General features: G+C 33.3%; 1 protein-coding gene across 1 annotated transcript; it reads right to left on the minus strand.

Annotated features, from left to right (window-relative positions):
• Nucleotides 1–1,858: 1,858 nt before the first annotated feature.
• Egm (acyl-CoA dehydrogenase family member enigma) lies at nt 1,859–25,701 on the minus strand. The gene is made up of 9 exons (XM_072530251.1): nt 25,100–25,701; nt 24,661–24,881; nt 19,143–19,362; nt 12,019–12,215; nt 10,411–10,515; nt 7,803–7,988; nt 7,468–7,637; nt 3,865–4,001; nt 1,859–2,132 (listed from the first exon to the last, which is right to left on the minus strand). The coding sequence occupies exons 1-9, from the start codon at nt 25,569–25,571 to the stop codon at nt 1,909–1,911; spliced, it is 1,932 nt and encodes a 643-aa protein (XP_072386352.1). The 5' UTR covers nt 25,572–25,701; the 3' UTR covers nt 1,859–1,908.
• Nucleotides 25,702–26,058: the final 357 nt, after the last annotated feature.

Below are 26,058 nucleotides of genomic sequence, written 5' to 3' on the forward strand. Positions count from 1 at the left end.
ATACAAAGCGATCAGTCACAAGACTTTGAAACGTATGCAGGGTTACGGCAGGGAGATGCGCTGGCGTGTCTTCTCTTTAATATAGCATTAGAAAAGACCAGTAAGAGATGCCAAATTACACAACAGATGAACAATATTTCATAACTAAACGCAGATTATGGCTTACGCTGATGATTTGGATTTGATCACACTCACCACATCAGGGCTTAAAGAGATGGTTTTCAACTACTTGACGGCCGCACAAAATTTGGGCCTTAAAATAAACGAGGAAAAAATCAAAATGTTGTCGATGCCAAATAACAGAGATAGAGCTAGAAACGCTGAATAAAAGTTTAGCATAGACCACTATAATTTTGAAGTAGTATATTTCTTCTTACAAGTATATTCTAAAAGCGTTGTGAATAGATTTGGAGAGACGGTGTCTCCTTGCCGTACTCCTGTATACAGAATTTATTTGTTTCTTATTCAGATAGTCTTACGCTAGCTGTGGCATTTTAGTAGATATATTTGATTATGTTAATGGCATTTTGTCAATGCTTTTAACATTTTCTGATGGCTTATGGTATCGAATGCTTTCTCATAGTCGACAAATATCAGTGTCAATGGTTTGTTGTATTTTGCAGGCTTCTCTACCAGGTTCTTTATCACTAGTAAGTGGTCGTTAGTGCTGTATCCCGATCTAAATCCAGCTTGTTCTCTAAGATAATAGAAGTCTAATTTAGCGTCCAGTCATCTTTGCCGTGCCGTTTGTTTTGATTTCGTATGGAGTTATTTCTGGCATTAATTCTGATCTCTGGTTTATGATTTTGGGCAGGGCTGATTTTGCCTTTCGTCGGTGCTCTCATACATTTCGCGATAAAAGGATTCGATAACCTCAAGGATTTTGGTTCTATCAGTAGTAATGTTTCCATCCTTGTTGTTCGGATTTCGCCTCAAAACCTTTGTTTTCTTGAATTATTTTAGTTATTTCTCTTGTATGGTTTTCTCTTGCGTCTTTTCGGATTGACCGGTGGATATCTTTATTTAATTTCTTTTTTGTTGTGTAGTTGGAGCCGTATTTTTCCACCAGCTGTCTTCTTACCTATTACCCCTTTGGTATTTTGGCTAGTTAGTTTTTCTTTGTGTCAGAACGGTCGGGCATCACTCCCTTTCCGTTTCTTTTAGAGCCTTCGAATAAATGTTATTTTGGAGTAAATAAGCAGCTAACACAGAAATTTAAGCCAAAAACCAAACTAACAATATATAGAAAACTCATCCTACCAGTGCTGACATATGGATCAGACACATGGACCGTCTCCAAAACAGACGCAAATCGTCTGCTCGTCTTCAAAAGGAAGATACTACACAGAATAATGGGCCCAATCTGTGAGAATTGTATGTGGAGAAGACGATAGAATTTTGAATTGTACGAGAAGTGTAAAGAAATAGCTAATGGTAGAGATGCAATATTTTTCATAAAAATAGGTAGGCTTAGATGGACTGGACATGTGTAAAGGGCACATTAAAATTACCCATCCAGACGAACCCTATTAATGACACCAGTAGGAAATAGGAGTAGAGGCATGTCAAGACTGAGATGGAGGGATAGTGTGGACGAGGACGTGAAGAAGATCGGCGCAGCAAACTGGCAACGGTTGGCGATGGACAGAAACGACTGACGAAATAGACTTATGAAGGTCGAGGCTCAACTAGATAGATACTAGCACCACTGATGATTACGAAAATTTCTGTAAATATCTTTTATACGTAAACTAAATATATTAATCAGAACTGTATTTTTATTTTGGTGTTTTTAGGGCTATTCGGAATGTATAATTGTTAGTCGTTAAACTATAAAATTGGCCAAATAAAAAAAACCTTAAACTTTAAAAAACTTTATTAGATACCTATTAACAAATTACATAACAGCTAAAAATTTCTAGTAAGGGGATGTTTGACAAAATATTCCTTAAACTTAAACATCTTTTTGGATATCAACCTGTGATTTTCATCGTTTGTATTATAGGGCCCTGAATATATTTTCAATACGTTTTCCTTTACTCTTTCTGTAGCAGAATTTGTAAACGTCGTAGCGAGCATCATTTCTACGTCTCCATGTTGCAAACCGATACAGTAAGATCTGGAAGCTCTGCCTAAAAACAAAATAAATCAGAAATATTAAATATATGGACAATTATGGATTGTCCATATATTTGTTCAAATGTTCCACAATCCAAGACAAATAATAAAGGTCCATACGTTATTCACAATAATTTAATTCACTATTTGTTTAAGGATAATTTATAATGTCGTGGAACTGGCGTAATCATTTAGTGACGTCGATCTACGGACGAAACAGTAATATCAGGCATTGCTAAAAACATGCAGTTCTCGTCAGTGCGTTATCGTAGCGAGACAGAGACGAACTAGTTTTTTGTGTTAGTGAAATAGCTTTAATATTTTTATTTTTTTGTGAACACTCGTTTTTAATATTTTATAGTGAGGTACTATTTATTTTCAGTGCGTCTCAAGTCGTTTTTAACATTTTACAGTAAGATCCTAAAAATGTAAGTTAAATTATGTTTATTTTAATATTTTTTTGTAAATAACTTGTATGTTTTGTACACTTATGATAAATTAATGAATTAAAAAGAACTTCACTAAAAGTGTGTAAAATCTAATAACTTTATTGTTTATTTTAATATTTTTTGCAAACGATTGATATGTTTTGTAAACGCTTATGATAAATTAATGAATTAAAATGAAAAGCTCTTTAAAAGTGTATAAAGTATTTAGTTACTAAAGTGTATAAAGCCAAAGTGGCTCAGCTAGAAATTAAATGCTTTACACACTTTTAAAGTACTTTTCTTTTCATTTTTTTGTAAATGTTTTTCTTAAACATAACACATAATATTTAACATTTTATCTATTATCTAAAACCTAGCGGTTTTACAGGGAAAGTAACAATGGAAAAGTGGTCCATGGACAAGGGATGCAAATTATTTTTAACATTGATTTATTTATGAAACGAGAAAAAGATTTGGGATATTGCACAACTCCTTTACCCGTAATAGAGCGAGTGGCTCAAGCAACTGGTACCTCAGAAAGTACAGTGAAGAGGATAATTAAGGAAATAGTTTCTGAACAGCTTCTGATACTCTAGTTTGGGCTTATTTGATTTTAAAACGTTGTTTTTAGTTGTTTGAGGCCCTTATCCCAACCTAAAAATGGATTTATACAAAACTGTTTAATAAATTAGGACAACTTTTTGTATGGGCGACCCCTTGAACATTACTCTGCGGTCTTTTGTCTTTTATGAAACATCGTATAAACATATTTTGCTGAATTTAAAACCAAAATCCTATTATTTTTCTATCATACATTAATGTGTTATTTTTTTATTTGTCCTCTAGATTTTTTCAGTTCTTAAAAGGTTCATTTACAAGCCAAATTAGTGCAATGTAAATATTTTACATTTACACAAATACACAGCAATTCTTATCGGCAGTGAAGACCAGAAGTCGTAAATTTTCATTACATCTTTCAATGTGAGATAAAATAAAAATGCGATGACTAACTGGAATGTTTAAAATTAGGGAAACATATATGTCATGTTTATTGAAAATACTCGACATCATTAGCACGTAAAAATCCTACCCTGTCGCCCAATTTCCTATGAAATTAAAATGGTGCATGTTTTTAGGATCCATTTATTTTTTTAGGGAATGCGTATTTACGATGTCCACGAGGTTTTGAAACATTTCTATTCTACTCTACTCACAGCCTGACGTCACATAGCCCGACCCACCTGTGCAAAGTCATATCTTCTTTTAATTGTATCATGGTTATAGATTTGAGTGTACTTTTAATATATGATCTACTTACTTAAACAAGCTGCTATCGCATAAGTATCTATAATTGAATCTGCTAATCTTCTGATGTCCATGTGGAAATTTAATACATCTGGACCGTACCTAGCAAGCAAGATTTCTGCAGCAAATTCTAATCTTTTAATACAATACCTACAAATTAGTTAACATAATTATAAAAACATAATATAATGCCCTACCGCCTGTAGTCCAGGAAACCAAGCTTAAAATGGGCCAAAGTTCAACTTAACTTCAAAATCTATATTGTGCCGACGGGCGCTTTTTATTTTTTAAGAGTGAAAACTACCCCTAATTGCCAAAATCTATAAAAAGCTTAAAAAGAATGAAATTTGGGGCAGATAAATTAAATAATGATTGTATTGTACTCTAACTATAATTGTTAACTATTTCAACACTTTAACAATTCATTTTTAAGAGTGAAAACTACCCCTAATTTCTCAAAATTATAAAAAAAGCTTAAGGACGATAAAATTTGCACCGAATGATTTGGGTAGTAATAGTTTGATATTTTTAATATAATTTCTGAGAATTTCCACCCTTGAAAATTTATTTTTTAATCGTAAAAACTACCGTTTTTCCGAATTCTACAAAAAAGTTTATAAACATTGAAATTTGGTTAAGATGAATTAAGTATTGATTTTTTGGTGCTCTAAGTATGATTATTAAATATTTCAACCCTTTGAAAATTCATTTTTAAGGGTTAAAAGTAGCCTCTCATTGCCAAAATGTATAAAAATCTTAAGATAACAAAGAGTGAGTCAGTTATGTAATGATAATCGAAATATTAAATTAATACAACTCTTTAATATATATATATATATATATATATATATATATAAATTCTGTAAGTGTTTTAAAATGTATTTGTACGCCATTTTTTGTAATGTTCAAATTGTTTTTAGTTTACTCCTGAGGAAGCTTTTAAATAAATAGCGAAATATTGAGTAATTTAGAAAAAAGAAAGATTTTTATTATAGACCACTATACCCAATAATTTGAACTTATTTATATATATAGATATATATATATATATATATATATATATATATATATATATATATATATATATATATATATATATTTACAATAATTACAGTATACTCCCTCTATAACGAACACAGTTATCACGAGATTTCTCTTATAACGAGGTAGGTACATTAGATGTTCCGTGAAATGTCTATTGGACTATAACCCTAGTAAATAAAAATAAAAATATAACCCTCTATAGCGAGGCAAATTTGGTTATACCGAGAGAAAATAAGATTTGTCTCTATATATATAATAAGATAAGGTCCGGCCGTGGCTATTAATAAATACCCTTTTTAACTGCCGCCCGCAATAAACTTCTGTTTAATCTACCGACCGATATTGTGCTGTTGGAATTTACAATTTATGATTCACAAGTGTCAGTGTAGGGGTTTGACCATTTGCACCTTCCAATTGCAGAAGCAATTGTTTATGATATCATTGAAAATATAGTTGGAAAAAATGTAAGTACAGATTTTTTGTTTTATATCATTGACAATAAAAGTAAACAACTCTTTTTTGTTTTAATGTATTTCATTGACAATAAAAGTAAACAAATTTTTTTCAAAAACGCCATTCAAACAATATTTAGCATCTTATATTGCTCCGAATAGCTTCACTATAGGAAGTTAATGTTTTAGAAAACTACATATTCATATGTATACACAGTATTATTGTTGTCTGATATAACGAGATCGGCTTATAACGAGGTAATTAGTCTGTCATTTCAGTTCTCGTTATAGAGGGAGTCTACTGTATAATAATACAATTACACATACAAATATTTGTAAATCATATAATTTTATAAATCAACTCTCACATACTCGTATATTATACATTATTAAATTTCAAACTTCATTTCCGAGATTCATGTCGCTTCTTTCACCTTCTTATCTTCTATTATTGGAGTACTATTACTGCAATTATCACCAGAACAATCAGAGCAAGTTGGGTTACAATATAACCCGTTTTTTTTTTCAGCTACATGAGACACCGCAGCCTTTTGTACTGACATAATATCATCAATTGCATCAGTTTTAATGGATGCAACAATCCATCTTTTGAAAACCACCCCAAGTCAGTTGGCTGAATATTGTAGTTTCCAAGCCACTGCTGAAACTGAAGGTAAGTCCTTTTTGAGTTCTCTCTCATATAAAGCATCTACAGTAGACCAGAGTGACTGGCAACTTGACTCGACGCTAATTTTCGTAGAAGCTTTGATAAATGACACATAGGGCATTCGCTCGAGTAAAACTTTTAATGTATTGAACTCTTTAGCAGTTCCATACAATAAATTTGCACAGTACCTGCCGGCTGTTAAATTTTTTTCAGTTTCTGTTCTCTTAAATCAAAGACCAAAAAAAATTTTGCCTTTATTGTAAAATGCCGAAGAAGTGTCATATCCAGTGAGTGCATGTGAAAAAGCTATTAATTTTGAACTGTTTGGGTAATCTACTTTAAAACTTTCACTAGAATATATTACTGATGGAGCATTTTGTTTCCCAAGTTTAAGGAAATAAATTACCTTGTCCTTTTTGGCTCTGGCAATGATTTTCTGCAAATCTGATTCTTCTTGCATCACTGGTTCAACTACTAGTAGATTTGTCCCACCTAAACTTTACGGATCCACGCATACACAAATATGTATACATACGTATTCGTATGTATTCTATGCTTCCATGAAGTCGAGTATAAGTATGCCAATTGAATTTCTTAATTTTTTTCAAAAAATTTATTGGTTTTTTAACCATGACTTTATTTTTTACCTTAGAAAGTTCTGTAAAAAAACATTTTGTAGGTTTTTACAAGAGCTACAAGGCTATTAATATTAAATCCTTTTATAACCCTTCAAAGTTTCAAAAAGGGGCGACTATGAAAGGGTTGGTAAAGGTAGTTTTTGCATGTTAGTACAAGTTTTAATTGTCAATATCTCACTCATTTTTTGCCTTACAAAAAATTTTCGCAAACCAAATTCTTGGATATTAAAAAAGCTACAATTTTCTATTTAACATTTTTCATATCTCTAATGCTAATCTTTCTATTTTGAAGAGTCATTTTTTCCAAACTACAAAAATTCGTTATTCGCTTTACACTCCATTTTTTTACCTAATCATTCAAAATCGGTCAACCTTCTAGAATTTATTAATAATACATAAATAAAGAAGTCCGAATAAGCCCAACGACTAATTTTAATTAAGGGGGCAATTAGGTGGTAATATTTATTTTTTCGATATAAAACTATGAATCGAAAACTATTTTATAAAAAAAAATTAAAGAACATTTTTTGCTTAGAATTAACTTTTCTACCAATTTTTGCGGTCAAAATATAATAAAAAATTTCCACCATTGAGATAGGGTGGCCACCACGACCAGGGTAAAAGTGCCTTTCGGCATCGTATAGATTTTGATCCTTGGACTATCCAGTACTTATTCTCAAATTTTCGAGTAAATCGATCTTTTCTGAAAAAATTGCCAGATCAAAACCTTCGTTTCCTGGACTATTGGTACTGAACAAAAAAGTAAGAAATGTAGAGCATTTAGTATTCTTAAAAAGATACAATTATTTACTTACTCTAACTGTTTGGAACTATTTTCCAATGATGGATGAAGATAATCACCCAATTCCAAATCCAATTTAGGGTTATCTTCGTTATTTCTTCTGTTTGTCCACGCTCTTCGTAGCCCAAAATGTATATGAAATAGTGGATTTCTAATCTTGGTCACTAAATCATTCAGATCTTTCTAAAAAATAAATATTATCGATGCATTAAAACTATTTTATATTTTTAATACAAATTTAATACTTCAAATATTGGGAGAATTTGTTATTAACTTTCTTAACACGGCTAATCCAAAATAGTGGCAAATTCATGAAATGTACTATAACACATTAAGCACACTACTTACCCCTGCATGTTGGAGACATAACAATGCCAAAATAATTTTTAAACTATCATCAGGTTCATTTAAGGTTTTAAAACGAAGTGCTTCTTGGAGTAAGGGATGGAGCCAATGTGAGTTAGACATACAATTTATGCCTGAGAGCTCCAGCGCAGCAGTTGCTAGTTTCAGAGTGCTGTATGAACTGAACACCTATAAAATAAAAACTTATATTAGGTGTATAAATTTATAGCACAATCTAGAAAAAGCTAAAACACAGTACCTATTCATCATCATAGTCATTAACATATTGGCAGATGTCTTGTGGTTCATCATTGAGCTTCAGCAGCTCGAATAGTCTGATTAATGATATTTCTCCACTGGCTATAAAATATATAAGAAATGGCTAACAAATAAAACATCTAGCAATAGAGTAACATATCAAAGGAAAAACGGACAAGTAGGTAATCAAATAAAAGAAGCAAAAAACAATTTCTGGGAACAAAAATGTGTCCTTGTTGAAAATTTAATTGGTGGTTCTCAGACTACGGAAGCATGGGAAACTATCACTAATCTAAAGAAAAACACCCATAACTCCTTAAGCAACTTAATTCCTATTGAAAAGTGTGGGAACTCCAACAACTAACTGAAAATATTGTCGGGGAATATCAAACCGGTTTCCGACAAGGAAGATCTACAACTGACCAAGTATTCACAGTGAAACAAATTTTAAACAAATCGTGGGAATACCACATTGACGTCCACAACATATTCATAGATTTCAAACAAGCCTACGACTCAATTAATAGGGACAAGTTATATCAAATATTGCAGAGCTTTAATATCCCCCAATATTTAGGCCACATTACCAGAGGTGCGAAATATGAGATATTAAGGCTCATAATGCAAGGTAAAATCAAGGGTAAGAGATCCATAGGAAGACGAAGAATTTCCTGGCTGAGAAACCTAAGAGAGTGGTATAGGTGCAGCTCAGTAGATCTTTTTAGAGCAGCCGCCCATAAGGTACGGATAGCTGTGATGATAGCCAACCTCTGATAGGAGAAGGAACTACAATAAGAAGAAGACTATCCCCCAAAAATACATCCGACTGGTAAAAACAACAATAGATTCGTCAATAGCAACTCTAAAATGAGCTTACTGAAAACTTACAATAGTGCAAGGATTCAAGCAAGGAGATGGGCTGGCACCGACACTATTCAACCTGACCTTTTAATATGTGATAAGACAGCTGAATATAGGAAGAGGTAATCTCCTAACAAATAAATCAATACAGATTGCCGCCTATGCCGATGATATCAGCATCATGTCTCGCAGAACAAAAGAGGCGGCAGAAATATATTCACAATTAAAAACAAAGGCAAAAGAGACCGGACTAGAAATAAATATTCAAAAGACAAAAAAGTTAACACAGACAAGAGCTAGGGGAAACATACGCACAGTTGAATTAGAGGACGATATTGAAACGGTAGAAAGTTTCACATATTTAGGAGTTGCATTAAACACGGATGGAACAGAAGAACCAGAAATCCAAAGAAGAATAGTAAAGGGAAACAAAGCTTATTTTTCACTCGATCATGTGTTCCGCTCCAAAAACACACACTGGAGATCGAAAATCAGGGTCTACAAAACTATTATCAAACCAATAGTATGTTATGCATGCGAGATATGGGTGATGACAGAAGAGACAAAAAGAAAACTGGAAGTCTTCGAAAGAAAAGTCCTAACAAAGATATTTGGACCTATTAACGAAAACGGAATATGGAGATCCAGGTACAACCATGAACTCTACCAACTGTTCAAAGAGACACCGATCTCAGAATTCATTAAACTTCGGAGACTTCGCTGGGCTGGTCATGTAGTAAGAATGGAGACAGAAAGATTGTCGAAAAGAGCCCTAGATAGTAAAATGCAGGGCACAAGACCAAAAAGAACGCCACGGAAAAGATGGGAGGATGAAGTGGAAATTGTCAAGAAGCGTAAAACGTCTTATCTTGGACACATATTTAGACACGACAGGTATAACTTCCTTCAGCTTATTATAGAAGGGAAAATAGAAGGCAGACGCGGCCCGGGTAGACGACAAATGACCTAGCTGCGCAACATCAAAAATTGGACAGGATTAGACTTTCAAAGTTTAATAAGGAAAGCCCAAAATAGGGAAGACTTTGCAGAGGTCATCGCCAACCTTCGCTAAGAAGACGGCACCTAAAGAAGAGAAGAAGTGGCAGCAAACGCGCAAAATTTGCTAGACGTGAGAACCTGGAGAAGATCGGCGCGGTACCGACAAGGTTGGAGGCATAGTTTGGAGGAGGCCAAGGCCCGATTTGGGATGTAGCGCCATTGGAGAGAGAGAGGGTTCACGAATGATTCGAAACTCAACGCAGCAATATACCGGATATAGCGGGAAACATCTAGGGGTTTGGGTTGCCTCCCAAAACCTGTCGAAAATTAAATCACATCAGAACTTAACACGAACGATACGCACGCCTTTAGAAATGGGACAAATTACCAATTTTAGGGATATTGTCCCCAAAATGGTCTTAGTAAGAGTAGAATATTCATGATTATCTATAAATATGTATCTTGAAATCAGTTAGCAATAAATAAAACTTACCTTAACGATCGAAGACTCCACTTCGATATCCTGATCTTTAAAATTATCGGTAAGTCCTGTTGTAAGGTACAACATACTTTCCATGGCATATAGGGACACTACCATCTGAAAAAAACTTAAGTTTTTTTTTGGCCTCTTGTGCCAACTGTAACTGGTGGTATACAAAACCACAAGTTTATTAGGGCTGCAGTCAGAAGGTTGGCCGAGATGTTAGAGAAACACTCTTTTGATTTTTTGTCGAGCTTTTGGAATGGTTTTATTCCTTTTTCAAGACACTGTAATCTCGGCCAACCTTCTGACTGCAGCCCTAATAAACTTGTGTTTTTGTTTATATCGACAGTCATTAATATCCTGTATTTCTTATATATATATATATATATATATATATATATATATATATATATATATATATATAAAGGAAAGTGGAAAATTACGGAATCAAATGAAACTAATCAAATCACCACATCTTAATACAAGAGAAGAGAAACATGGTATGCCAAACAACGAAAAAATGTAAAGAACATCTTAAGGACGCGGAAAAGGAAGTATATCGATGATACAATAAAACGAATTGAGAAAATTACAAGAAAAACGAAATAAAAAATTTCTACATAGATAAAATACAGTTAAAACTGGATACCTGGGAAGAACAATGAATGTAAAAGATAAGCAAGGAAACTTGATAGTGGACGAAGGCCAAATATGTGAAAGATGGAAAAAATATTTCGAAGAGTTGCTAAATGGCGGAGTGACTATCGAAGAAAATTATAATGTTCCTAAACCCCAGCAGAACAGTAGAAACTAAATAGCAGTAGAAGAAATACCAAAGTCCACAAGAGAAGAAATTGAAGCAATAATAAAATATATGAAAAATCAAAAAATCACCGGTAATTAGGTTGTTAGAGGTAATATACAAACTGCTTGCCATACTAATTAAAAACGATTAGAAATATATGTGGAGAAGAATCTAGGAGAATACCAGGGAGGATTTCGCAAGTGAAGATCAACAACCGATCACATTTTTATGTTAAAACAAATCCTGATCAATTGCTATGAATACAACATTTCAGCACAAGTACTTTTCATTGATTACAAAGCCGCCTACGATACAATAGTTAGAAACAAATTAATAGAAACGCTAAAAGAATTCCAAGTGCCAGAAAAAAATAGTAAGATTGGTAAAAATGACAATTAGAAGAACCATTTGTGCTATGTAAAAAAGGTAAAAAAAGGTGTTCTGAAACTGAAATCAACCTAAGACTGACCAAAAGCAACAGATGTGCTGGGACCATAAACAAAATAATTAAGGCTAAAGATATATCTCGTAATACAAAAATAAGAGTATACAAAACTAGGGAAAATTGGAGAGTACCTGAGGGAAAAAAGGGAGAAAGACCAAGAAAGAAATGGAGAAATGTAGTGATGGAAGATGTCAGAGAGGTGGGAATCAGAGATTGAAAGCTGACAGCTAAGAACAGAAAACAGAAATTATCCATTCAGCAATGGGCCTAAAAGGCCTGTTAACGTTCTACATACATACATATTCCGTAATTTATGTCCTGTTACATAATATATGCCATAATTAAAATCCAAATTTTTATACTATACCTGAGCAATGCTGTCTCTTATTGCGTCAGTTTCATGTAACAAATTTCTATCGTCAGATTTGTTTCTTATGTCTGTAACGACATTATTAAGAATTTTTTTCGAGACACTGATAGCCATGGGACCTACACTTAATCTGAGATCTGTTATTATTTTTGATAAAATAAACTGTGCTTTGTTAACTTCTCCAATTACGTTTTCTAAAAAATATATTATTTGGTTTTGGTATTTGGTAAATTTAAACGTCGTTATAATAGGTGAAATTTAACTTATATTTAAACGTGGTCATAATAAGATGTCTTGGAAAATAAGACCTTCATTTATTTAGCTGTGTCTTCCGAAAAAGTTTGCTTTCAGAATCCTAATTTAGAAAACTTGTAGAGCATTCAATTCTGTTTCTTATCACTTTATATTGCAGTGATATCAAGTTAGATTTATATTAAGTATGAATTAGATTTATTTAAGTACCTAGAATAAATATTATTTTAATTAGGTTTACATTTAATCTTTTTCTGTCAAGAACATGGCATTTATTCCCTTTATACATATTTTACATAAATACCTTACGTAAAGTATGTATCGTATAATGCTGCATTGTGCCCCTTTTTAAAGACTTATTTCTCGCTTGCCTTATATTTCTTTTAGCGACGAGAAATTCTACAATAACCTCCAGCCTCGCCGAAAGTGAGATTTTAAGATTTCATCTCGCCAAGATGAGATCATTCTTGATAGTTTTCATGATAGTAGATTCACATTGTGTTTTCTGATAGTCATGTAGTGGTCTGTATTGTATCGGCCCTCAGGAGCTGAAAAATTAAGAATGCTTTCCAAATACCCCCAAACTATCGATTAGCATATGCATCGGCGGGTTAGAGGGACTCTTAGATCAAGTAGAGTAGAAGATCCAGTAAAGAACTTAAAAGACTCGGAATTTTGAATTTTGTTATTTGTAGCTTTAGATTTGTTCCATCTTTGTAAAGAAGTTTTCCTGTTATCTGAGTACAGTTATCATTACATATCAGTCAAGTGGCTTCATCCAGCATCCATTGTATGGCTTCCGGCGCATTCAACATTCAAGACCAGGTCTTTACATCTCACTATTTGGAATCGAGAACCAACAATTATCTACAACGTTAAGTAACACTTTTTCCAATTTTATTTCCATCGATAATAAAAATAGACCTCGAACTAGTACTTTCAGCCTAGGTTGCGAGGTTCCTCTTATCCATTCCACTTACCTAAACTTAATAGACCAATAGTATGCGGCACTCTTATATACGTCGGCGGTTTAAGAAGTAGAAGAAAAAATGTATTTATTTTTCAACATTCTTTCGGCTCTATACACTTTCCGAGTGATGTTCAATTAGATCGATATTCTATTTATAATAAGAACTGTCTTGCTCCTCAAAATTGCCATTAACATTACTTCTTCATGGTTGGAAAATCTTTGACCACTGCGTCATTTTTTCAAGTTTGCCAACAGAAAATAATCCGAGGGGGCTAAATCTGGCGAATCGGGTGCATTAAGTAGCAGTTCAAACTTTAATACATGAATTTTGACCATTTCAATAACGGATCCGGGAGATGGTGCATAGTATTGATGAAACAATAGTTTTGTCTTAACCAAATGCGACGTTTTTACTTGATTTATTCACTCAAACGGTGCAATAAGTTCTCATAATACTCACTGTTGTTATTTTTTCCCTTTTTTTTTTAATATCCAATGAAAATTAAACTAAAAAACCGATGGCATGATCTTGCCTGCCGATGAAACGATCTCGGGTGTAAAGTGATGAACCCATGTTCCATCAGTGGTGATGAAACAGCACAAAAATTCTGCTTTGTTATTGTGAAACTTTGCTAAACACTCAATTGAAACATCTTCACAACATTGTTTTCACTCGAGTGTGAGTAAACAATGCGGCACATATCTTGCACATAGCTTCATGTCCACATTTTCGGTTAATATGTGATATGAACACATTTTTTGAAATGCCTATCAAGTATGCTAGCTCACGTACTTTCAAAATATTTTTCTGTTGTAAATAAAGGAGCAGACTCACCCAGAGTAGAATCCAGTTCAGCTTTTATATTGGTTGAGCTGAGCCCATTCAAATAGAAATATTGTATCACATAACGATGACCAATTTTCTCAAATTTTCCCAAATGCACCGAAAACATTCACTGTTGATGGCTGCCACATACTAAACAACGTGGCGTCTTAAAACTTGAAACATATACCTTATATATTGTGCACTTTCTCATACAGATATATGTATTTTCAAACAACTACCGCCATCTCTAGATAAGGCCGGATACTTCTGGGACCACTCAGATACCATAATCTCATAGGAATATGTTAATGTCATTTCTGCTGATATTACTTTTGTGATCTTCAGAGAGCCTTTGAGACCATAAACCGAAATATTTTACTAACAAAATTGTGGCAATATAGCATTAGGGGTGGAGTGTTTGAATGGCTTAAAAATTATCTATCAAATCGCAAGCAGAATGTTAAATTCAATAATTTAATGTCAGATGAACTTAACATTGATATAGGTGTACCTCAGGGCAGTGCCCTAGGACCATTACTTTTTATACTCTACTTAAATGATATTGATCTATTTGTTGATTGTGGGTTTGTTATTCTTTTTGCTGACGATACATTAATAGCTTGTAGTGATGTCTGCTTAGAAAATGCAGTGGTAAAAATGAATACGATTCTGGAAGCTGTTTATAATTTTTTAACATTATTAAATAAGTTGAAATTAAATGTATCAAAAACTAAAGCTTTAATTATAACCAGTAAATATAAGTATAGCAAAATAACTATGAATAACATTAATTTGCCCCTAAATGGTAAAAAAATTGAAATAACAACTAATAAATATGTACGTAGGATTTGAAACATTTTGTTTAAATACACAAAAAACTAAATACACAAGCAAGAAATTATAGTTTTTTACAAGAGTAGCAAAAAATTTATCATTATTATCATATCAGAAACTAGGCTTGCTATATATAATTCAATAATCCAATCTCATTTTGATTATATTTATATGTTCAACCTAAATAAAATGGGGCAACTTCAGAAATTACAAAATCGTGGTAAACATATAATATTAAGAATGGGCCGATTGACACCAATAAATTTAATGCTGAATAGATTGAAGTGTTTTCGGTATATCACAGATTTCACTATTTTGCATTGATTTTGGCTTATAAAATTAAAAATAATGTGGCGCCGGATTATTTTCAGCAATTTATCAATTTTCCTAATACACGCGGACATGATACGAGAAATAAAAATGGCATATACTTTTTTAAAATCAATTATAGCAACTCAATGAACTCTTATTAATATTTAAAGGCTTCAAAGAATTCAATGAATGGCCTAATGAATTAAAAGACTGTAGGACTGTTAAAAGTTTTAAAGATAAATTAAAGGTTTTCCTTAATTTTTTTTTTATTATGACACAATCTTTAGCAATCAAAACACAAATAAAGTTCTATAAGCTAATTTGCTGGCTGCGGAGCAAGGAGCTCGTATTCTCGTGGTCAGGTCTTCTCCAGTGACAAGACCACTTTAACCGTTTTTCAGGTCAGCTGGCCAGTTCCTTTTGAGTCTCCTATTGGCTTGGTGTTCTAGCAGAGGTTGGAGTAAGGGGTTACTATGTGATTCCAGTGCTTCATGGTGCTTCGTGCTGTATTTAGTGTTACATCCTGTACGAACGGGATTCTTAGTTCTTCATGAAGTGTTAGGTTTGACACATACCAAAGTACATCAGCCATCGTTCGGAGTATTTTTGATTAGCATCTTTGAATTATAGCTGTGTTTGACTTTCTCGCACATCCCCGGAGTTGGATTCCATACGTCCAGATAGGTTTTATGACGGTTTTGTATACAATAATTTTGTTTTCAAGGCTGTTTCGATTTCCTGCCTACTAACCAGTTTAGATCTTTCATTCTTAGGTCAATTTGTTTCCGCTTCTTAAGAATATGTTCTTTCCAGGTGAGTTTTGAGTCAAGATGTATTCCTAGGTATTTATGTGCTAGAATATTGGGGAAGTTGGATATTGTTAAGTTAAACTGGGGGAGACGTGTCTCTTCTCAAGGTATAAGTCACTTGGACTGATTTTGTTTCATTCATTTTAATTCTCCACTTTTAAGACCATGTCTCGATTTCATTCAGTTGTACCTGTAGAATGTTAGATGCTGTAATTGGATTTTCGTCGGCTGCAAGGATGACAGCATCATCTGCAAACGTGCCAGTGATGGTTTCATTAGTGGAGGGTAGATCTGCTGTGTATAGCACATATAATATTGGTCCAAAAACGCTGCCCTGTGGAACACCAGACTTTATAGGAAAATTATTGGAATTACTTTCATTCACTCTTGTTCGGAATTCTCTCCCACTCAGATAGGATTTTAACAGTTTCGGACACAATACGGAGGCTCCTCCGTATTGGGGTCTGAGTTAATTTTTTGTAACAGTAACCTTTCAAGTATTTTGGATACGACTGGTAGTAGGCTTATTGGCCTATATGATGAAACCTCGTTTGGATTTTTTCCTGCTTTTGGGATTAGTATTATTTCAGCGGTTTTAAAGAGCTTTGGCCAGTAGTTTAATCGTACAATAGCATTGAAGATAAGAGTAATCAGTATGATTCCTTTATCTGGTAGTTCCTTCAACATCTTGGGTGTTATTTTGTCCAGCCCAGGAGCATTTCTAATGTTTAAATATTGGATTTCTTGTTGAACTTCATTTTTGGCTAGTGGTCTGATGAGTGGTATGTTCTCTGGAATGTTATTTATGTCCCTTTCAATTTCAATATCTGAAGCGTCGTTGTTGGGAGTAAATACTTGAGCTAGGTGCTCGGCAAATAGCGTTGTTTTTCTTCATCACTTCTGGCCCACTGTAGTGTTGGTGCCTATTCGTTTCTAATTGGAGATACCGGAGTCTTGGGTTTTTTGGAGTTTTTGATCGGTTTCCATATTGAGTTATTGTACCGGTTTAGATTTGTTACGTAGTTTGCAAATGACAGTTCTTGTGTCTCTTTAAGTTTGGATTGTAGTTGATTGCTTAGCAATCATGTTTCAATAGAAACAGACATACTAACATATATAGAACAAAAAAGATTAAAGTGGTATGGACATGTAAGAAGAACTAGCGACAGCAGATGGATAAAGAGAATAACCGAATGGAGCCCCATAGGAAGGAGGAAAAGAGGACGACCCCGAAAATCCTGGAGGAACGAAGTAGACGACGCCATGAGTAAGAGAGGCCTAAACGATGGAGAATGGAACAACAGAGAGAGATGGAAACGGTTGAGCGAGGGAAGGCAGTGAATACTGTAGAATCCCTAAATATATATATATGATTGCTTAGCCTGTTTAATGTAGTCTTGTCTGCTGGGGCATGTTTTTGGTGCCATTTGGTCCTAGCTTTCTTTTTTGAGCTACCAACTTTTTAATTTCAGCTGGGATGTATTGGGCTTTGCTACCTGTATTGTTCGCAGGTGTAGCATTTTGTACGACCTGTATAAGAGTGTTGCTTGAAGCCGTTCATGTTTCGTCTATCTCTCTTGTTGTTTTGAGGCTTACTTGTAGACTTATATCTTTTTCTAATTTACTGCGATATTTTTCCCAGTGTGTAGCCTTCGTGTGGCCGTTTTGTAGACTATAAAGCTGCTGATGGTTGCTATAATTGGGAAGTGGTCAGATGAGAGATCATAGTTCGGCATGACCTCCATGTAACCCTGAGTGATAAATAGATCCAGCAGATCAGGTGTTTTGTTTGGATCCGTTGGCCAGTATGTAGGAGAGCATGTTGGCAAAGGGTGGTAGTTGTTTTCATGTATTAGGCTTACTAGTTCTCTGCCTTTAGTTGTTGTGAGACGAGATCCAAATAATATATGTTTGCTGTTGAAGTCTCCTCCTGTAATCTAGAGTTTCGAAGAAGTTTTTAAAGTCTTCTTTCTTTAAGTTGTATCAGGGTGGACAGTAGACTGCTGCGACTGTTAGTTCGTAAGACCTCATACTGACTTTGATAACTGTAGGTTGCAAGCAATTTTCAGCATACTTTGGCAAACTTTTATGTTTAATAGTATTTTTTATCAGAATAGCTGATCCAGCGTGGGCTGTATTGTCTGGGTGGTTTGAGGAATAGGTTGTGTGGTGGGATATCTTGAAGTAAGTTTGACTTGTGAAATGACTTTCACTTATTAACAGAATCAATTTCGGTGTGTAGTAGAAATAACTCGACCTCATTTTTGTGCTTTGGAAGTCCATTGGCATTCCACTCTGCTATTTTAATGAAGCTATTGAGTTTTAGATATAAGCGTTGTCAGCATGTTTAGGACCACGCTGTTTTGTTGTAATAATTGTTGGAACATGTTTTTGAATTCCTCTAAGAATTTGTTCATCATGCCATTAACGTTTGATTGTTATTCAGTATTTCTTACTGCATTAGCATAGCTGCCTTGCGATTGTTTTGGGTAATGGGTTAGAGGCACTGATGTTGCTGTACGCATTGTAGGTCTAGTTGTTGTATTGTTAGCGTTTTGTTGAATATTCATACGATTGTTGACATTGTTTGGCTTGAGTAAATTATGATAGAATTGGCATCCTTTGTAGTTGACTGGAATTGGCAGAGAATGTGCACAATATTTTTTTTTTATTTTTATCGACTTTTTTTAGTTTTGGAATTTGCTGAATTTATTGCAATTTGTTATTGATTTTGGGAATCAATTAAAGGTTTTCCTTAGGAATATAAAGTGGTATTGGAAATGACAGTGAACATACACAATATTCTTGTATATTTTTATTAACTTTTTTTTATTTCAATTGGTTATTGATTGATTCTCTTTAGTTTATATGTAAAAAAAATATTTAAGTTGGAACTTTTTTTGAATATTAGGAAAAATGTTTGCTTATTGGAATCTGAACATCCATAAATTTGATATCTGCAAGTTCTAAAACACTACTGTTAACTGCGTGACAACTAATTTCTAGAAAATCTTTATCAACTGCAAAAACGGTTAATGTTGTTTCTACTAGAACATGTCATTTTACAACTTTTGTGATTCGCGATATTGTTGATAGTTCTATCGATAAAAATGCTTACCTACTGGAATCTGAACATCAGTAAAAGTTATATCTGCAAGTTCTAAACCACTGTTACTAACTTCACGACAACTAATTCCCGGCACATCTTTATCAATTGCAAAAACGGTTAATGCCGTTTCCACTAGATTATCCCGCTTTACAACTTGTGATACTGCATAAACAAAGAGAATATTCGCAGATATTCCATTTACCACAGCAGATTTCATGCCATTTAAAACCTAGAAAATAAAAAAAAGTCATTAGATTAATAACAATCTTATAAAACCATATAACTAAAATACTTTAACTAATTTTTGTATGTACCTGTTCAGCGAGAACCACTATAGGTATAATACAATATCACAACCATCACAATCTTCATATACAATTCTTCTTCCTGATAAAATGCTATTTATTGCATTTTTATTTTCACATATTTTTCAACACAATCTTTTGTTCCTATCAGGAAAACATGCAGGTTATATAATAATCAGTCTTCCACTCAAAATACAATTGTATGATCTATAATTTTTTAAGGAATTACTGTACACAGTCATAACAGTCAATATTCAGTGAGAAAGAGGGAGAGGGGGAGGCTACCAAAGGGCTTATCTTTTAGGACTAAATATATAATAACAATAAAGCGGAGAACACATCTAAGCGACCACTCCACGATGGCGATCTTGGTTTCTGTAGCAAACCGTTACAGAACAAATAGCACAGTAGTTGGAAATTTAGTTAATAAAATGTACAATTTACAAGAAGAAGAAGCATTGCAAAAATTTAATAAAAGGTATGCGTAGGCGTTTTATTTTTTCCATTTACAAATGCAGATATTTATGCAGCTTATTTTGCAGAAAAAGAAGAGATGTTTGGGTACATGACATTAACCTGAAGCGCAAGCAACAAGGAGAATTTAATAAATTGTACCCAGAACTTCACAGAGATGAGAACCGTTTCTATACATATTTTAGAATGAATTTTGAAAGTTTTGACGAAAGTTTAGATCAGACAAAAAATCATCAAACAACAAACAAATTTTAGGGAACCAGTTGATGCTAGAGAACGATTTTATTTTTAATAGAGTAGAGTAGAGTAGAGTAGAGTAAATTTTTATTTGCATAATTTTTTTTGAAATGTAATACATAATAATATGAATACAGGGACCGGCATTAAACTGGATAAAATCATTTCTCACAGATAGGTCGCAAAATGTATGCCTGGAGAAAAGGGGATGTAAGGTTTACTCTGATCCTATCAATTTAAAATTAGGCATACCACAGGGGAGTGTCCTGGGGCCTTTCCTCTTTTTGGTCTACATAAACGACCTTCCAAATGCGGTGGTTAGTAGTTCCTCAAACCTTGTAAATTTCGCTGATGACTCAAATGTGCTTTTCTGGGAAAAAACTTTAGAAACACTCCTCACAGTGGCAGAGCAAATTCTAAGCAAGGCTGAACAGTGGTTCAGTGGAAATCGGTTGTTGCTTAATACTGATAAGACAGTTTTTGTCTACTTTAGAACCAGCCAATCACGAGAGCAGTTTCCAGATACAATTAATTTCCTATCACAAAACACGGAACCTGCTAGATCAGTTAAATTTCTTGGTATTCATATTGACCAGAATCTGAATTGGGGGGAACAAATACAAAATACGACAAAAAAACTGAATAGAGCCTGCTACTCATTAAGGGTGTTAAAGAGCTATCTAGACCAGGGGATTTTACTATCAGTATATTATGCAAACTTTTATTCTATTATGCGATATGGGGTAATCTTCTGGGGTGCTGCAGTAGATAGCTCAACTGTCTTTATAGTCCAAAAAAAGGCAGTCCGTGTGATCTTAGGATTGAAGGCGGGAGAATCCTGTAGAGGCCGATTCAAATCACTCAATATACTCACTTTCTCAGCCATCTATATATTTGAATGTATTATGTTCCTTTTTAAAAATTTTTCTTTGGATTGTCACCTGCTTCCCAATCATGAATATAATACAAGAAGCCTTAATTTGAATTTGCCACTTCACAGATTGTCTATAACAGAGAGAAGTCCTTTGTATGCGTGTGTTAAATTTTATAATAGTCTACCATCTGACATTCAACAGGAAACGCACTATAGAGCTTTTAAAAGAAAGGTTTTTCAACACCTAGTTGACATTGAGCCCTACACTGTGGCGGAGTACCTGGCCTATCCTTCTCCTTGATCAGCATATTTAATTTGTAATGTTAATATATTTTAAATGTGTAATGTCAATATATATATATATATATATATATATATATATATTTTAATCTGTAATGAATAATGTGACGTTATTTGCTCAATTATGTTTAAAAATTTATGCAAATAAAAATTTACTCTACTCTCTCTATGTAATACATACATTCTTGTAATCTGGGTGGGACAGGTCGAACAATATATCATATTTTTTACAATTTCAATAAGTTTTTCGATTTCCATTTTTATTTACAACGACGCGACTAGTGATAAATTTAAACTGCTGTGTTCTGAACGCTAAACTACTTATATCGCCGCGATTGCCATCAGAACGCTGTATAAATTCCTTTGATTGCCAGCAGATCATGACCAGTATATGCTGATTCACTTGTTTGTTTCAGACGAGTCAAATGCGGTCTACATCGTGACGCCATCGTGTCATGATCGCTTAGGTGTGTTTTCCGCTTAAATAAAAAAATAGTGTTAATTACAATATAGTCATACTATTAAGTTTTAACCATAAAAGGACAGAAACTAAAAGAAAATTGTTTATGGTATTATATATTATATTGCTGATATGTAGATAATTTATTCAAATAGAGTTCTCACTGGATATCTACGGTGGGTGTTTTTGGGTATCTTCGTAATGTGAGACTCAATCATTTGCATCTTTCAGTTAATTTTAAATTTACACCTAATAAGGTGGACAAGTCACCAGGAGACATCTCTCTTATATGGGCAGGTGTGGGCCAGGACTCGCCGAACGCGTACTCTTGTATTAACGATAACTCTGGGCATTCACATAGGACATGCTCTACAGTTTCGTCTTCTCGTTCACACTTCCTATATAGAGGTGTGTCTGCTAGCCCCAGTGTGTGGAGGTCTTTGCTTGGTTGACAATGACCAGTTAAAAAACCAACTGTCAAACGTAGGTTTTTCCTGGTCATTCCCAAGTACTTCTTTGATGCTGACTCTTCAAGGTTACTTAGTGTTACCCTGGCAGGTTTACATCCTTGCCCTTCGCCCATCTTTTTACGGTTTGCGTACGGGAGTGACATTTGACAATTTCCGCGATTGTTGTAGTTGACCAACCAAAAAGATCCCCAGGTCCTAAAAGTCTTAGGCCTGCCGCCTTCCTAGATAATTGGTCAGCAATACGGTTGCCTTTATTCTTATTGTGTCCTTTAACTTTATAGTTTTCTCTGCTATACCTTTTTGGGTTATCTCTTTTGCGGCTATAGAGATACCAGTCAGTTCTGTCTGAACTAAGCTGGCATTTTTGCCCATACCCCACTTTATTCTTCAGTTCAGTGATCTGGAGTATATCCCGCATCCTGAGCCTTCTTTCATTTTGGAGCCATCAGTGTATATGCAATAGGCATTTGCCACATTTGTCTCCCTATACTGACTTGTTTCGATTTTGTAGGGTTTGGTTTAGAAATTATAAAGCAGTTTAATATTGAGACATTTTAAAAGATCGACTTACAAAGTGTGAGGAACACAATTTTCTGTGATAATTGTTACAGCTGTATATTATATAGTGTACTTATTCTAACTTCACTACAGTATAATTATCAAAACCAATAATACAAAAATACATATTTGTGAACAGAAACATATACAGATGATAAATAATGATTTGAGGATTAACTGTTAAAAGTAAATTAACAGCAACCAGAAATAAACAAAATAATAAATAAAATGTAGACATGATTGGAAGAAAATATATTAAATTAATAAAATATATATGAAAAATAAGTAAATGAAGAAATCCGATTTGAGCATCAAGGTATTAATGACAATGTAATAAATAAAGCTAGGAATAACAAAGGAAAACTGTAGAAAAAATGGCTAATTATGGTTTTTCGGCAATGAGCATAACCTAGAGATATAATTGACATTCAATGTAAGCTTAATATATGTATGTGTTGCCATATGGTCAATTATTTCATACTCACATCTAAAAATATGGGCAAGAGCACTTAATATAATTATATGAAATGAAAATTGAAAACAAACAAAAACATGAAATATCTGGTTAAATGTTAGTTAGCTCCCTGGGGCAACAATAAATGTAGCCCTGATAATAAAATATTTTATTTTCTCACAATATAACCACTGCCAATGCACTCTGAAAGTACACTGCATCTGCAAGTACTAACAAATACCTAACAAAAAGCAGGTCCATTTTTCCAAAAAAGATTTAAAAAATTGTCATCTGCTAACCATCTGTAGCAATCTAGCAATTCCTTTTTTGAGGTTTCTGGCTCCATTGCCAAATAATATCAGTTTACAAAATAATTGACAAATATATCAATTTACAAAATAATGTACGAGGCGACTGCGTTCGAAATATTTCGAACCTTCAAATGAAAATGTTAAGGGGTATCTTGCCTTGTGGAATAAAAATTGTTTTGAATAGAATAGAATTGAATAGAATAAATTAACAATCTCCATATGCTTATTCTACTATAACAAAATAAACAATCTTGGACAGTTAATATCAAAGTCATCAATATACATTAGATTAATGTGATTTTCTTTCTTATTACTCAAAGTAGAAGTTATTTATTCTCTATAGTAATGAATGTAACAACTATGTACCTGTAGAAATAAATATTTTAAAATTTCCGATTTTTATGCCTTTGTTTAAAAATCGTTTTATAAATTTGTTCAGATTTTTTTAGGTTGGAGATTGTCACTTTTGATGTCATTTCAAAGATTGCACATGCTCAGTTGATGGATCGGGTCCCTGTAATTAATCGCTTCTTATAATTCAGATGCTAAGGTTATGTCCATTGCATGAAATTCCTATATGACCGAAAAAAGTAACTGGTGAGATACAAACAAAAAAGAATAAAGAACTGGTTTGACAGTGAATGTAACCAGGTTTTACAAAATACGAACAGAGTAAAATTAACACCATTAAGAGATGACAACAGAAAATTATAAAAAAAAATAAGAATAACAAAAGAGCAATGTAAAGGTAATGTTACAGTGCTACATAACAGTTCCTATTAATATCTATCATGAAAAACAAGCAGTAAAGTGAAACTACAGTTGATGCTTAAAGCATACAAGTAATTTTTTACTAAATTTTTAGTGAATTTAGCTGAAAAAGTAGAAAATAAATTCAAATTTTAATGTTTTCTTAAAACACTTTTCTTCAATAATAAGCAATGATCATTGTTCACTAACTGAAACAGAATCCATTGATATAAATTTCAGGTTCATAGAGGTGTTATCCTCATACTACACTGGTATTCTGTCTATAAATTGCCCCTTCAATTTTTAAACTCTATATTAAATACAGTACACTTACCCAATACTTCCCATCTGAGGATAGTTGAGCTTTTGTCTTAAAAGAATTGAAATCTACTGCATGAGGCTCAGATATACATGTTGCGGATAACATATCACCATTCATTAGCTTTGTTAAATATTTTCCTTTTTGTTGATCATTTCCAAAACTATTTAGAGTCTGTATCCCCAACTGTTCATTGTTGACTATAGAATTTCTCAAGTTATGTTCAGATAAAGCCTCTACAAGCATTGAAAACTTAAGTAATTTAAAAATAATTGGCATTGGTGGATTTAATTTACAAGAAGATGTATAAATGAGTAGATAATAAATTATTCATCATGAAATTGATTTTAGAGCAAAATAGAAAACAACTACAATTAACATAAATGACAATCATGAGTACAAAAATGGATAGATGCAATGTTATGGATTATGAGTATTCATACTATAAGCTTACCTAAAAATACAGAAGCTTCAGTAACATTACATTCCCTTCCATTCATTAATTGGGCAGCTTGCAGTCCTAGAGCTTTAAAATCAGACAGATTCTGACGAAATTTCCTTGTCATTGAAGTAGAGTCTACCATATGATTTTGCTTCATTAAATTCCTAACTAAACTTACATCCTGTTCGAGGAGTTTAGTATCTTCTTTATTTAGCTCAGGAAAAGCGAGGAGATCAGTGTCAAATTTGCCTAGAAGGAAATTTTTAACAAAGGGAGGTTTCTGTGGTTTTTTAGTTCGTACTTTCTTCGTCACATTAGTTATGGTTTGGAAGTCTTTTAACTGCTTTTCGTACTTATCATCATGTGTGTCTTTTACAGCAGGTACTTGTTGATGGATGATATGTGTGGTTCCAAAATAACTTATGTCTGTATTAATTATTCTTTTTAAATGAATTCTATTCTTTAAAGACTTTCGTGTCCACATAATATCGAAATAATTTAAGCTGTAGCTATTATACTATTTATTAAAATAATAGGCACAGTATGTTATTTATACTGTGTAATAGGTCTCAGAATGACAGTTAAATGTAAGGTTAGGTTCAAAAACTGCAGGCAGTAAGGTGACAACTGACAAAGTTTGCACACAACACATTTTTTGACGCACAATCATAGAACCAGACAGATTTCAAAGATATAACAACTAATATTTTTACCATCCAGGATTTTAACAAATTTTTTCTAATATTTTTACACTATAAGTAAATTTATATCAAATATTTAATATATATTAAAATATTTATAATAATAAATATATTAAAATAGTGGTGGGTCAATTTTCTTTAAGTGAATCCAAAACGTCCGTTGATTCTGAATATGCCAAACAATGCAATTGATGCGATTCCAAAAGTTAAAATAAACATCACAACAAGTAGACGTTTATAAATTACAGGTTTTTCATAAACATGTCGGAC

The sequence above is a fragment of the Diabrotica undecimpunctata genome, chromosome 4, assembly GCF_040954645.1.
Source record: "Diabrotica undecimpunctata isolate CICGRU chromosome 4, icDiaUnde3, whole genome shotgun sequence".
NCBI lineage: Eukaryota > Metazoa > Arthropoda > Insecta > Coleoptera > Chrysomelidae > Diabrotica > Diabrotica undecimpunctata.